The sequence below is a fragment of the Papaver somniferum genome, chromosome 11 (genome assembly GCF_003573695.1).
Source record: "Papaver somniferum cultivar HN1 chromosome 11, ASM357369v1, whole genome shotgun sequence".
Lineage (NCBI taxonomy): Eukaryota > Viridiplantae > Streptophyta > Magnoliopsida > Ranunculales > Papaveraceae > Papaver > Papaver somniferum.
Window position 1 is genome coordinate 125829396 of NC_039368.1, and position 15463 is coordinate 125844858.

Sequence of the window (15463 nt, forward strand, 5' to 3'; positions counted from 1 at the left end):
AATATATAATATAGCAAGGACAAGAAAGGATCGTTCCCACAGAGAGGACTAGGTTGTCAATATGTTTTGGTATCTTAAGCAAACAAAAAGGGGGATATTATAATTTTCATATACTAAAATAAAATAAAAACAAAACAAAGAAATAAATCACACAATTCAAATATGTGAAAATATTGGTCAAGGATATCGTTTTCATCCACAAACATGCTTTTCAACAATAACTAGAATTGATATTTAATCTCAACTTTATTAAAAGTCCTAAGATATCTTGATCGCAAATATATCTCGCTAATTCCCTGATTTCATCACAACCACATTAAAAGATGCATATGTGAATTCTTCCTAGAAAGCAACCTAAAGTGTAAAAGCACAATTAAGTTTAACTCCCTAAAAGCATTGAGTTTATGGAATAAAACTAATCAAAGCAATCGAACGTGTAAAAGCACGAATCCGATTTAACCAAGATTATGATCCACTTGTGACTATTAGGATGCATCACTACAAGCAATACCCACAATTATGCTACTTGCAATCAGGAATTATCACTTTTACGTATAATAATCCTAATCTAGCAATAGAGATGAAAACTAATTCAACCGATTCGCGACTCGACTAAACATGTATTCAAATTGTATAACAATATTAATAGTGAATCATAAGCAACAAAGTATGGAGATAAAACTAATTCATTGCATAAAAATTATGTTTGGAATTCAAACTTATTCCTTAACCAAAATAAACTAGCTCATGTTCATGGGGTTCATCCAAAGAAGAAATAAATCTATCATGTTGTAAATCCTAGAACAAAAGTAGAAGATGAGAGATAAATATCTCCAGAATAGGTGAGAAGTCTTCCTTTTGTATCCTTTCACTTCCCAACTTAGGTCACAGACTCTCTGCCAAATATCAGTCGCTCACACAACCCATGAGTGAAGCCCAATTGGAACAAGTCCAAGTCCATCTGATTTGGATCGAGAATCACTGAGTCGACTCACTGGCAAGAAAATCCACCCCAGTTCTCATTGTTGCCTTTTTCCATATACTATCCATTCATCTGCAGCTTACACTGCCATTATCCTTCTCATTCCAGCCATAATCAAGTTGCAACAACACCATCTGAATCATTTCCTAGCTCTTGCGAAAACCAACCCAAAAGCACGACTCCAAACTCATATATCGCACGGACAACTCTTGCATCCAACACATACCCCCTTCACAATTCAATGAAACTTTAAGATCCACACTCTAATCTCTGAAGTCCGGCATCCCGGGCTAGGCTCACTGGCTCACCATTCTCGCTGCGTTTTTGCACAGTTGCGGCATCTATTTCACAGCTCAGGCTGTAGACTCTAACCTTGTCGGTCTTGTCTATCCATTTCAGGTTGCAAAGCTTATTCTGCAATTCCCATTTCCTGCGGCACAAACTCCCGGCCATAACTTCTGACTGCACTTCATAAACACCACCGCTCCCTGGCACTCTACAAACCACCTTAGTCATCCTTCATATCACCACCAAGTTGCAGCACAACATCAACACAGCCTCAAACCCACTATAGCTTCATAATACCTTCAGCTGCAACCACTTCTAGCTGACAAACAACCATTCCTATGCACCCATCACCTGCAATTGCTCCTACATCAGTTACTCGCTTCATTTCCATTACCAAAACATAGCAGCAACAACTGTTCTTCCCAAGTTTCGATCGAACCATCAACACACATCAACTACTCAGCTGCAATAACCTTCTTCTACACAGCTGCACCCTATCCTGCATTACCATAATCAGTCACTCCCATCCATTTATCAGCAATCGCCATCTCTTCTCTTGTTCAACTGCAAAACCCCCATTCATCAACACACTCCAGTTCTTTCCTGTAGCACCAATTCCACTTATCCAATTACTGCTTCACTGTAAGTGGCTCTCCTTCTCAGCTCATCCGCATTCAATCTACTTCCATATTCACTACAAGACCATGTCACTGCAATCATCACTGCAACACTCAACATCACATCCCATTTCAGCGCATCAGGCCTAGCTCCAATGTCTGAATCTTCTGCAGCTGCACACCACCATCAGCACGACCACTCGAGCCAGATCTCCTTGGCATCAACCACCAGTTCAGAGCAACAACTCCATTCTACTGCGAAGATCTAACTCCCCTCGCTGCAACTGCATTCACCATTAATTCGAAACCCATCTCCTAATTTCAGTCACGACATCAACAATATTTTCTTCTATCTTGCAGTTTCTCGAATCAATACTCTGAACCTTCAATTCATTTCCGGCCACAACACCAATTTTCCTCCATTATCTAGCATTTCAACTTGCAAGATGTAGAGTCGACTCTTCATTCACACAAAAACAAACAAATGTATATATATACTTTGAAATTGAACAAACTCAGATTGATAAAAACATGCAGGTTTTTCGAATTTTACCTTTCTAAATGTGTAGTACCATCTTTAAGTTGTCCCTGTTGGAAATTGTCGCTCCAAGCACATTCTCAATCTTATGAGGTTATACCTACGAGTCGAATTCCACACCTTTATGAACTCCAAGGCTTTTATGAACGTTTGAACACTTGATACATAAATATATATATACTCAAGGACTTAAATAAATATGTGTATATATATATATATACATATATATATATATATACATATAGAAATACTTAAAAATATTTCAAGCAATGGGTTCCTATAGAAATACTTTCTTATGTACAAATAAAGAAAAATCCGATCAGCAGATCATCAAACTTTGACAGCGGATATTCATGAATTTGATATAGGTATTCATATAACTACATTTGAAGCACGTAGTTGAATTACAGTGGCTATTTTGATAAACACAAGATCCACGGCAAAGGGAAACAACAAGGTACAAAGATCTTACCAGATATTGAGCCTCCAACATCTTCTCACATGGTTTGTTCAGTCCTGCAGGTAAGAGGAATAATTTTCTAGACTCCACGGTGCATCCTACTTTAGAGATTGGCATTTGATAATTGATATTCCAAAGTCACGTATTGCGAGCGAATTCTGCGAATCATAATGATCAAGTCACAAAAATGCTATGGTAAGACCACCAAAGTTAGGAACCACTGATAACCAACATATGAAGAATCTGATGTAACAGGCACATGGACTTACAATTGACTTATTTACATAAAGTACATATTCTGAGCATTTGATACTCTCAAAGATAGCAATCAATATGTAAAGACCTTCCTTTTTCTTTTTCATAGTATCCTCTAATTTCCTGTTTTCGTCTCCATGCACCACCACAGAAACAAATACATGCAATTGTCAGAAATTAACAATTGGCAAGAACAGATAGTTGTGTTAGTCTCTTACGTTATTCTCTTCCATTATCCATACATCCGTGCAAACAACCAGGTAACCGTTCTTAACACTTTAACAAGCAGTGAAATAAGCGATGCAAGAAGGGTACCCACACACCAAATGCATTACTTCTTCTTTTAATGGATATATAAACATATGTATGTAGACATATATTAAACAGGTATGGCACCGATACAAGATCTAACTGCAAACCAAGCATTTTTACTAACTAAACATACCCTGAACATGCACCTTCCATGTACAACTAAAGCAGCATAACCAGTTTTCAGTTTCCAAACATATTTTAAGACTCAAAACTCCACTGAGAAAACAACAATGTTGAGTTGAAACTCATAAATAACACACCAGAATCACAATCTTCAAAGCTTGCATCAAAACAAGATACTTAAACACTTTAGAGACAAGACATAACCATATGCTTCACTGATTATGTTTGAGATATTAATAACAGATACAAATCATACAGTTTGAAGCTACAAATCGCTACACTATGTCGAACCAATAACGTCAAATGATTTTATTTTCATCTTCCTTACAGAACAAAGTCATATGAAAATAAATCAAATACCAACGTTGAAACAGACAAACTCATAAGCTGGATTGATTAAGCTAAGACCATACTCATAACCTTAATTAAAGATCAAATATGTTAACAACCATGCATCAACTAAACAAATACAAAAAACTTGCAATATGGAGAAAAACAACCGAGTAATAAGGTTAGAGTTTATACATGAATCTTTAAGGATTTGTAGTTGAACCTTCTAAAAATTTCAGTTCAATCTTCTTCTGCGAGTTTCAAACACAAAAATTGGAAATCAATTTTCCAGGGTTTATACAAATGAAATTTCGATTTCTATAAAAGAGGTATTTCTTACCTGAGGTTAGAGATCTTCTAGGTTTTTTTCTTCTTCAATTGAATCTTCTTCTGAGGATTTCATGCTAAAAGTAAAAGTTAATTTGGTTTCGCCTGATTCTGTAAAATAGGGTTTTTCTTACAACTTTTCAGGTTTACAAAATCAAAATCAGTTGGTTGATCTCTGGTTTCTCTCGATTTCTCACACTCGATTTCTCTGATTTATCTCTATTGGTTTTGAGCTGAAGAGAAAAGGAAATAAGAGAAAGAGAAAAGGAAAGCAAATAAAAGAAAGAGAGATGAACGAAATTTAAAGACAAGACCGAGTTTTATCAAAACAAAAAGAAAAGAAAAAATATTCAATATATTGTCTAAATTTAAGACAACTCAAAATCTAAAATAAATGGTGGGAATTCATTAAAATCACATGAATTCAATTTCAATATGATTTGATGTGAGACAAAGATATGGGGGGAAATTTGAGAGGGAAATAAATGTGAAGGGATTTAAAAAATTAGAAAGAGAGGGAAATTTGGGGTTTTGGAGGGAAACAAAATGGAATTAAAATGAAAAAGAAATTATAAATTGATATATATATATATATATAATTAAAAGATCTTGCAAAGTTATAAAATTTTAAGACACTTGTAAAAAAATTTAAGACACTTATAAGAGTATTTGAAAAATCAGAATTTAAGCAACTTATATTTTTGATTTGAGACTCTTATACGAGTGGAAGCACTAAAGACATGTGTATGTGTCTCGAACGTAAAAATAAATATGTCTCAAATCGGGCCATATGGTGTAGTGTTACCTATCATAGACTTTTCTGTGTGATACATATTTGTTTATTAAAGTCTTCTACTTTGGTTCGTAGCAACTCTTGGTTGTGGGTGAGATCAGCTAAGGGAATCAAATGCGTAGTATCCTGATGGGATCAGAGACGTAAGGAGCGCAACCGTACCTTGAATTAGCGTGAGATTGATTAGGGTTCAACTACAGTCCAGACCGAAGTTAGTTTGTAGTAGGCTAGTGTCTGTAGCGGCTTAATACCGTGTGGTGTTCAATCTGGACTAGGTCCCAGGGTTTTTCTGAATTTGCGGTCTCCTCGTTAACAAAATTTCTAGTGTCTGTTATTTCTATTCCGCATTATATTTCGTTATATAATTGAAATATCACAGGTTGTGCGTTAAGATCAATCAATTAGAATATCCAACCTTTGGTTGTTGATTTAAATTGATTGACACTTGGATATTGGTCTTTGGTACCATCCAAGTTATTATCCTTGTATTTGATAAAGACTCGCAGATTTCTATTTGCTTGAATAAAGATCAAATCAAGTGAGAGAGATATTAACTCCTCAATATACTTTTCTCTAGATTGAGTCTGAATGTCTTGTTGATTATCTAGAAAGTATATTGGAGTTCGTCCATACAGATTGCTAATCGAAATATTGAGTGTGGTTGTTATACCCCGCTTTTTTAATTGGTATCAGAGCAGGCAAACACGTTTAAGACCTCAAAAGTCTGTGTTTGTAGCGATCTGACTCTATGGACAAAGGTGTTATCTCTGATAAACGCGTCACCAGAAATAAAGAATCTGTTTCTAATAGGTCTATTAAAGAGAAAGATGTTTCAATCTCGGGAATAGTCGAACCCAGTGTTCAAATGAAACAGACTAACATTGACATGTGTTATCCTGATGAATCTAACTCTACTATTCAAGAGGAAACAACTAGAGAGAGTAAACTAATTCTAAACCTTGTTAGAATTCAAGCTGAAAGATTCAAACAGTTAAAAAAACATGTCAATGTTCTTCTCGGTGTAGCAACAGACTGTGACTCTAGTGAAAAGGCTTCTATTAAAGAAAAACATGAAGTTCGATCAGCTCGTATCTTACTCGAGGCTAAACTTAAAAAGGATGCCTTAGAAATTGAACATCTTTTGAGTAAACTCTCCATTCAAAAATGTTCAGAAAAGACTGCTATACCGTCTACTTCTATTCAAACTGAAAGAGATCCAGTTTCAGAAGTAATTCCTGATTTTCTCCTCACTCAACCTGATGAGCAGGAGATTCACACATCAGTTGAAAGAGAGAAATCTCCAAACAATGATGTTAAGTCTGCAATCTCTAATCACTCCCGTTGAAAAGGGGTATATAGTGCAAAAGAGGAAACCCAAGTTGAAAAATAAATCATGGGAATATAGTCTCCCACAGATAAACCTAAGAGTTTTTGTTCCGTCTTTTGATAAATCAAGGTGAACATGAACTAATTGATAATCTAGACTTATATTCCCGAAGAACAACCTAGTATTATCAATCACCTCACAACAATCTTAATCGTATGGTAGCTAAACAAGATGTTGTGGAATCACAAACGATGATACGAAGATGTTTGTGATTTCTTTTTATCTTGCCCTATCAGAGATATAATCTCAAGTCAATTATTCAATTGAACTCGTACGATAGAAAATGACAAGATCAGATCGCTCAACTACAAGAGAAGTAGTTTCGTCTGGCTTCACAATCCCAATGAAATCTTTCAGTCATTAACCTACAGGGTCTCGGGAAGAAACCTAAGGTTAAAGGAGAATCGACTCTACCAAACTAACTAGTATCACACAGAAGGTGTAGGGATTAGTTTTTCCAATTGCTAGAAGTCTCCTTTATATAGTTTTCAAATCAGGGTTTGCAATCCAAGTTACCTTGGTAACAAAGCATTCAATATTCACCATTAGATGAAAAACCTGAATTCTCCAAGCTAATATCTTTCAACCGTTAGATCGAAACTTAGCTTTTCATACACTAATGAAATGTGTTTCATTTAGGTTTGAGTAACGGTACCTAAACGTGTACACTTGGTTGGTTCACAAATAGTTAACCGAGGTTAACCATATGAGTAATTTCATATCAACCATATTCATCTTTCTCATAACTAGTTCAACTGACTCATAAGAACTAGTTGATAGAGTTATTCAATTTCTTAGGTCTTTATTCATGGACACAATTGAAACAAAATCGGTTTAATTCACTTGAATCAATTCATGAACAATATAGCCATGGTTTGCAAAGATTGCATTCCTTATTGATTTAGCGTTTTAAGTTCATGAACTTCCGATTTGAGAAATAACCATCTTGGGTACGCGTACGGGTACGTGTACCTTAGCTACCGGATTTGATTTTGGAAACTCGGCAGAAATTTTCGGTTCGAAAACTTCTGTGAGTACGCGTACGGGTACGCGTACCTAAGGTGACTGGTTTTCCAGTTTGTAAACTACAAACTCCAGCAGAAGTTTTCGGTCAGAAAACTTCCTCCAGTACGCGTACGGGTACGCGTACCCAACCTGTCTCCTTTACCAATGTCGCATGCACAAGTGCACACAATTGGTTTCCGGCGCATGGACTTATACACTAATGTGCGAACACACTATATATGCTTATATCCATAGTTGGTTACAAAATCTCAACTCTACATTTCAATCATTGAAACATTCTTCTATAATGTTATAACAATTGTTATTCACGACTATCGTCATCAAAGCTACTTTCAAGATTGAAACGTCATCATGACTTTCGTCACAAATAAAGATGAAAATTGGTTAAAGCGAAAGCTTACCAACACGTATTTCGAGAAAAAGATAGGCGAGTAAACTCGGCTCGAAATAGCAAATGTGTATGTATGAAAAATATCATACTTATACGACTTTGTCTCAAGAGTAGGAGATAGAGAGATAGACTTTTTAGTGATAGATAAGTTCAAGTCTCCACATACCTTTTAGTCGGATGAAGTTCCACTAGTTCCTCGAGTAGTTCTTTATCTTCGTAAGATACTCGCCATGGAGTCTGGACCTCAACTACACTAATCAGTCCTAAACCGAGACTTAGCTATAAGTAGTCTAGAAATCAATACATATAGTTTTGACACCTAAACTTGACAAAAATGCTTGAGATAGCAACGCATGCGAGTTCGACCGAGCAGTGCTCTAACAACCCTTATGACACTAATAGTAAACTTGATGCTTGGAAAATGTTGGAAAACACTGCTGTCAACAATAATCTGCCATGGTTGGTTATTGGAGATCTCAATATCATTCTTCATGATACTGAAAAATTCAGTACCCAACCTATAGATGTTAATGAGGCTCCTCTCTTTGGCCATAAAATCCTTGATTTGGATTTAGTTGATCTGAGCACCACTGGTTGTCCTTTAACTTGGTCTAACAAAAGAAGTGGACATGCTCTCATAGAACAAAGATTGGATAGAGGGCTAGCTACTGAAAGTTGGCTACTCTTATATCCCAATACTACCATATCTATTATGCTAGCCATTGGATCAGATCACCACCAAATCCTTCTCAACTCTAATCCTACTTGGCAAACTGGTAAAATACCTTTTAAATTCTTTGGTCCTTGGTTAGATCATAAGGATTGCAGGAAAATTATTGATGAGTGTTGGAGAAGGAACCTCACTGGTTCAAGTGCTTTTCTCATAGCTAGGAAGCTTAAAGATATCAAACTTCATCTTAGAGTTTGGAACAAAGAAGTTTATGGTAATATCAAAACTAACATTGAAGAATGCAAACATCTTTTTTGGTTACATGACAACTATTTCAGAACTCACAGAAGTGATGCGTTCAGTTTAGCAATGAAAAAACTCAGAGATTGACAAGATATTGAAGAAAATTTTTGGAAGAAAAATAGTAGGGATCAAATCGTAGAACTGGGTGATCAAAACACAGGCTACTTCCATAGAGCTACCAAGAGCAGAACAAGAAGAAACAAGATAGATATTATCCAACACAGTGATGGAAATTGGATTACTGATTATCAAGAATTGAAGAACTCTTGACCCAACATTTCTCTAAGATGGATACTACTGAAAAAACCCTCATCAACCCAGAAATTATCAACCTAATTCCCACTACATCACCACCACTGACAACAATATGCTTAATAGAACACGAGATTACAATGAAGTTAAATCCATACTTTTTAGTATGACAAAAGATAAATCCCCAGGGCCTGATGGCTTCCCACCTAATTCCTTCCAAGAAAATTGGGAGATGATAGGAGAAGACATTGTCAAGATGGTGCAACATTTCTTCATTTCTGGCCATATGCTAAAAGAGATGAACTCTGCATTCATTTCCCTTATTCCTAAGATAGACAACCCAATTTCCGCAAGCCACTTTAGACCTATAAGCCTCTGCAACAAATCATATTAAAACTCTTAGCCCAAAGAATGAAACCCTATCTCAGCAAAATAATATCTCCCTATCAATCTTCTTTCATCCCTGGGAGGCAAATTTCTGATAATATTGCTATTGCACATGAGCTCATTCACACTATGAGATCCAAAAGAGGTATCAAAGGTGAAAAATGAAGTATGGGTATAAAGATTGACATGGATAAGGCTTTTGAGAGAGTTGACCGGAATTTTCTCAATACCATTATGACCAAGATGGGTTTCAATGACCAATGGTGCCAAAAAATCATGCAATGCATCACTACAACCACCTCTGATGTCCTCATAAATGGTTCTCCTGATTCGTTCTTCAATCCTTCTAGAGGTCTCAGACAGGGGGATCATCTATCTCCATATCTCTTTCTTTTGTGTATGGAAGCTCTCTCCAGAACTCTCATTCATGTTGAGGATTTAGGCATCATCACTGGAATAAAGATTTGTAGTGGAGCTCCTTCTATAACCGCCTCCTCTTCGAAGCTCAGAACCTCATGGACATTCTTAAAATTTTTGGAGACCCTTCTGGCCAACTCATCAATTTCAATAAATCTGGGGTGTTTTTCAGCAGGAACACTGATCCATCTCTCATCCCTATCATCAGCAACATAATGGGAGTTCAAGTTCTGCAACTGCAGGATAAATATCTAGGATCTCCCCTATTTACTCACAGAAGAAAAATCAAGTCTTTTAAACCAGGGGTTGACAAGCTAAAGTTAAGGTTATCAAGTTGGAAAAATGTTCCTCTAAATCCTGCTGGTAGGGAAATTCTCAATAAAAATGTTACTTAAACAACCAATATCTATCAAATGAACTGCTTTAGAATTCCTAAACAAACTTGTCAAGATTTAAACAAGCTTCAAAGAGATTTCTTTTGGGGAAAAAATCTGGAAAACCCCAAAGGCTACTACCCAAAGGCTTGGACAGCTATCTACAAACCAAAGGAACTATGTGGATTAGGTTTCATGAACATGGAACTCTGCAACAGTTATATGATTACAAAAATTGGCTGGACACTGAAACAAGATAAATAATCTCTATGGTATCAACTAATGAATGCTAAATACCTGCTGGGAAGAAATGTGCTGAATATGGATACAAAAGCTAAAGATGGAGACTCTTGGATCTGGAACGGTATTCTTGAAGGTATATAGAACATACAAAAACACTGTTATTGGAAGATTTTTAATTGGAACAAAATCAGAATATGGGAAGACCTCTGGATCCCAAACTCCACAGTTAAGCTCATAAAACCCACTCACTGCCCACAACACGTTGAGATGCTGGCACACCTTATGCAGCCGTATGGGGACTGAAATGCTCACATTGTTCAATACATCTTTAATGTTAACATTGCTCAAACCATACTAGCTCTCACAACCCACCCAAGGCAAGAAGACCCAATTCAATGGAGTTTAAATGAAACTCGCAAGTTTTCTGTCAAAGCCATTTACAAGGCAAAGATAGACAACTTATACAGGAATGATACCGTAACAAGAAATTGGGAGGCTAACTGGAAATGAATATTGCTCCATTTATAAAGATATTTATCTGGAAATGTGCTCATGAAATACCCACTGATACAAAGACTGCAAGCATTCTGCACTATATTGATCCTCTATGTCAAATTTGCAGTAGTAGGGAGGAAACTATGACAAATCTGTTCTTAAACTGCCTTGCAACAACTGATGTTTGGCATGAAGTCATTGGGGCATCTCATGGCAAGTTTTACAATGCCACAAAATTTATGGATTGGTTCAACTCCTGGTTCATACCTGGAAGTTCTTCTGAAAACTACAATACTTATGCTACTATTAGTTGGCATATATGGAAGGCTAGATTTGATATAGTTTTCAATAACATAAAGCCTAATGTCAAACAAACATCTCTTTGCATTAAGCAACACTTATGTGACTATAAAAGAGTTCACAACTTACCAACTCATGCTCTAAATAACTATTCTATGAATGGTGAAGAGCCTGACAATGAGGCAGATGTTAGAGTGCCTTATGATCTGAATCAACATACTCCACAGGAGTTTGGTTTTATCATCAAAATCTGCACTATACAGGATCCTGAAAACTTAAAATTCTTTTCTGCACTAACTATTTTGGATGTTGCAGGAAACAACATTGATAGCAGAGGACACTCAGGCCACTTGGGAGAATGGGGAGCAACAGGAGGTGCAGATCTAGCCTTCAACTGGGCCAAGGAGCAGCATCACATGAACATTGAAGTACAAGCTGAATCCAGGGAAATTCTATTATGATTCCTTCCTATATAACCAGGTAATCAAGGGAAGATTCAACCTAAGTCACCATGAAGACTTGAGAAACACTAATGAAGACAATTACTTAAGAATCAAACCAATGTCTTTTGTGTTAACTAGTCTTACATTTATTCATAGACTCCAAAACTTGCAAACTCTTAACTTAGCTATTTTGTATAAGAATTATGAAAATAGGCTTGGCACAAACACTATTACTACTATGTTTGGTTCTTAGGCCTTGCCTAAGTTTTTCTATAAAAAAAAAAAAAAATGAGAGAACGCAGGTATTTCACAATAGGTCACTACAAAAACTAATAATTATGTAGATGTGTGTTTGTACACGAACAGTATTACTGGGAACAAGATGGCAGTAAGTTGGTGGGGCAAGAACGAACAGATGTCGGGATATGATAAGATAGCAATGAGGTAGCTATCCAAAACAATGGGAGAAAAGCAACACTTATTGTTGAGCCCTTGCACCATGTTCAGCATCGATCAGTGATCTTTCCCCATACTTGGAAGGTTGGCCAGAGTCATCTCCAAACATGTGTCCCAACTCTGAAAATCCTTCATCTCGGCCATATGCATTTTTAGGTAGTCCTTTTTATCCTCCCCCAATCTTTATCTCCTTCGCCCTACCTACTTGGGCGAGACTAGAATAATGCAACTTGTTGGTCTTGAGTGACCACTTTGTGTCGCATATGCTCCCCAATCCATTTCATTTTCCTCTTTTCTTCGATTCCACAAACCTATGATTAGCTTTACATCTATTCGATGGATATACCTGTATTTTTATAATACTATCTTCCTCAGATTTGGCATCTAGAATTTTTTCCATTCTGCTGCACCATTTGAATGTCAAACACTATCGGAACAGTGGCATGGGTGATCAATAATTTAATTGTGTGGCTCATAAAATAGGTATCAACAAATTCCTAACTGCCACGAATTTCCGTAACTTCAAATTTGTCGGACAAACTAAAAGTTGATTCATCTTGATTCGATGCATTCTGGATATATATATGTTCCTAGCTAGCTAATTCGAACTATTAGACTTTTGCTTTCTTTGATAATAGAAGGATCGATGACCGATCCTAAGCATATTCGTGATCTAGCTTGCCAAAGAAATACGTGTAAGCAACTCAAAGGACCGAGGAAGAGCGTGTCAAAGCCAGGGACAGTATCATATGACTTGAGCAGCGACACCTGTTTAATCAAATCAAATCACCTCCTCAAATTAATGGTGACTTGTCAAAGGTCAGTTGGGTTAACGAACATCACAAGACAACAACAAAGGAATAGGCGCCAAAAATCACATCACAGATAAGATGGAGATTAGTGAAAAAATTGGTATCAAATCTTAAATGATAATGTCAGAATAATTCAACCTTAAAGAAGAAAAACGCAAAAAAATAATTTGAGACAAAACCGAAGGCATTTTCATTTAGAAGGCAGGCCTTGAACTTTTATTAGAATGACAAAAGGGTATGAGACATATACCCTTTTACTATGAAACTAAAAAATGCTGCATAGGAAAAGGAATTCATAATGTATTGATTCTGCCATGGATAATATTGATAGCTAGAACTTTAAATATGAATGGACTGGAACACAACATCTTCAACAATTGCAAGAGATTTTGATTTTCTTTCTTTTAGTGTTGTATAGTTGCTAATGTATAGTTTATTGGGGAGATTCCTATCTTTTTACTATTTTCATTTTCTTTCTCTCCTGTTCTAGACAAGTCTATCTTAATCCCAAATTTACAAGCAAAAAAAAAAAAAAAAAAAACCAAAATTATATATTTTGGAGAAATATCATTACAACAAACAAATAATTATTTTTTTCTATTTTACTCATTTCCACTCATTATCAATCTTTCAAATTCGAGAAAGATTAGGAAATTTGTTAATATTGCCAATGATTTCCATTATGAACAAGATAGACTTGTCTAGGACTTCCTTGATGTGGAGGAATACAGCGAGGGTAATAATTGTAACCATGTGGTACTACTTGTGGATGAAAATTTGGAAATCTCATTGGTACTGATGATGAAGAGATCTTGTTATTATGAAGAAGATGTTGATAATGAGGATTAACAACAGATTGATTGCTAACTGGAGATGACGTTGCTGATGATGGTGGTGAGTATTTTCCAGCAACTACAGAAGAAGAAGAAGAAACTGAAACTGGTGGAGAGACCATCTTTTTAATTAATTTTGACGGAAATAGAAATGCCTTTATTTTTAATGGAGTAGATGATTTCTTCTCTGCTAAATCATATTCCTCCATGATATTAATAAGATCTTCATGGGATTTAATGGATACCAAGGCATCAAGATCTTCACCAGGTAACTGACACCTCAAACTCACTGATGAGTATCCACATACTTCACACAGCTTCACCATTAATTCTGTACAATAAATTAATAAAACCCCTGTCAATTCACTCCAAAGTTTTATGGAAAATAATCAAAATGAAAATGAAATGAAAATGGAACCTGAATAAGAAATGGAAGCGCGGTCGAGCGATAGAAGACGAGTTTCTCCACCACTATAACGAAGTTTTCCATCAGGATGACGAGGGAGAATCTTTCCTCCATAACTACAAACAAACTTAACACTATTACTGACCTCACAGCTTGAGAATTTCTTAAGAGTTCCCACCATTGATTTGTTTAACTTTCTTTCAATTTCAAGCCTATCTATCTCATTGGCAATCACAATATCGTATTTATAATGTTTATTGGAAACGAACGAATTTTGATACTTTGATGTCGTAACATGCTAAATACGCCACGGCACGACGAATCTCAATTATTCTTTGTAGACGTGGCTAGTACTGGTTTATTCTAAGATGATATAAGCTTCCATCCAACTGGGCACGTACACTGAATGCACTCGTCATTAAAGCTCTAAAATTAAGGATATGATCCATTCATCTTCTTTCTTGTCAGTGTATAGGATTAATGCTCCATGTTGCCTATACAGATGTGTAGATTGTTTCAAGATAATTGGATCGCTTGTGCGGCCAAAATTTTCAACAAGCTTCATCTTAGCTTAATTATGCATGGATGCAAACAAAAAGTTGGTTATATTTTTTTTATTTTTCTAACAGATACCAAAGCGGATCACCTTGTTCCTGCATAGTCTTTTGTTTTCAAGATCCTCTTGGGAAAATTCAGCCAACTAGCTTGGGCAACAACTTGTCCTCAGTACTCAGTGCAAATAGTGAGAGACCCTATCCTTTTCCATTCCCAAACACTCTGTAGGCGTTATCTCCTTAAAACCTTCCCCGGTATAATAATAGACCAAGTCAGTTAAAAATGCAGTTTACAAATCATTGACATAACTGCTAACAATCCCACTTATCATCATTTCCACCACCAATTTCAACAAAAATGTCTACAACATCCTTGATCAAACTCCCATCAATTTCATTTCCCTGGCGTTCTCGATTAACCAGCGCAATAATATCATCTTTAACTTTGAATTTCATCTTCCCATACACAATTTTACGGAAGCAACCAAACCCAACATCTTTCAGCGAGGACGTTTGGATAGACGAAGATAATGGCGATCCATAATATTGAAATATGGAACAAGCTTAGTTACCATCAACTTGTGATTTGCCCACCTCTTAACGACTTCTTGCAACATAGATACATAATCAACATGCTTCTCTAGAAATCAAATATTCATTATAAACACCTTCATATCTTTTGTAAAGCT

General features: G+C 36.1%; 2 protein-coding genes and 1 long non-coding RNA gene across 4 annotated transcripts; 1 reads left to right on the forward strand and 2 right to left on the reverse strand.

Moving 5' to 3' along the window:
• Nucleotides 1-670: 670 nt before the first annotated feature.
• LOC113322984 lies at nucleotides 671-4501 on the reverse strand. 2 transcript variants are annotated; one of them, XR_003347393.1, is made up of 6 exons: nucleotides 4246-4501; nucleotides 4101-4156; nucleotides 3155-3263; nucleotides 2898-3043; nucleotides 2441-2525; nucleotides 671-2347 (listed from the first exon to the last, which is right to left on the reverse strand). It is a non-coding gene; the product is annotated as an uncharacterized LOC113322984 (long non-coding RNA). The 2 variants fall into 2 exon arrangements; XR_003347394.1 differs by having other exon boundaries at nucleotides 3155-3273.
• A 3749-nt stretch (nucleotides 4502-8250) lies between these two features.
• Nucleotides 8251-8889, forward strand: LOC113325071. The gene has a single exon (XM_026573307.1). The coding sequence runs from the start codon at nucleotides 8251-8253 to the stop codon at nucleotides 8887-8889; it is 639 nt and encodes a 212-aa protein (XP_026429092.1).
• A 4461-nt stretch (nucleotides 8890-13350) lies between these two features.
• Nucleotides 13351-14455, reverse strand: LOC113321230. The gene is made up of 2 exons (XM_026569116.1): nucleotides 14233-14455; nucleotides 13351-14145 (listed from the first exon to the last, which is right to left on the reverse strand). Exons 1-2 carry the CDS (start codon nucleotides 14399-14401, stop codon nucleotides 13640-13642), a joined length of 675 nt encoding a protein of 224 aa, XP_026424901.1. The 5' UTR covers nucleotides 14402-14455; the 3' UTR covers nucleotides 13351-13639.
• Between the last annotated feature and the right edge of the window lie 1008 nt (nucleotides 14456-15463).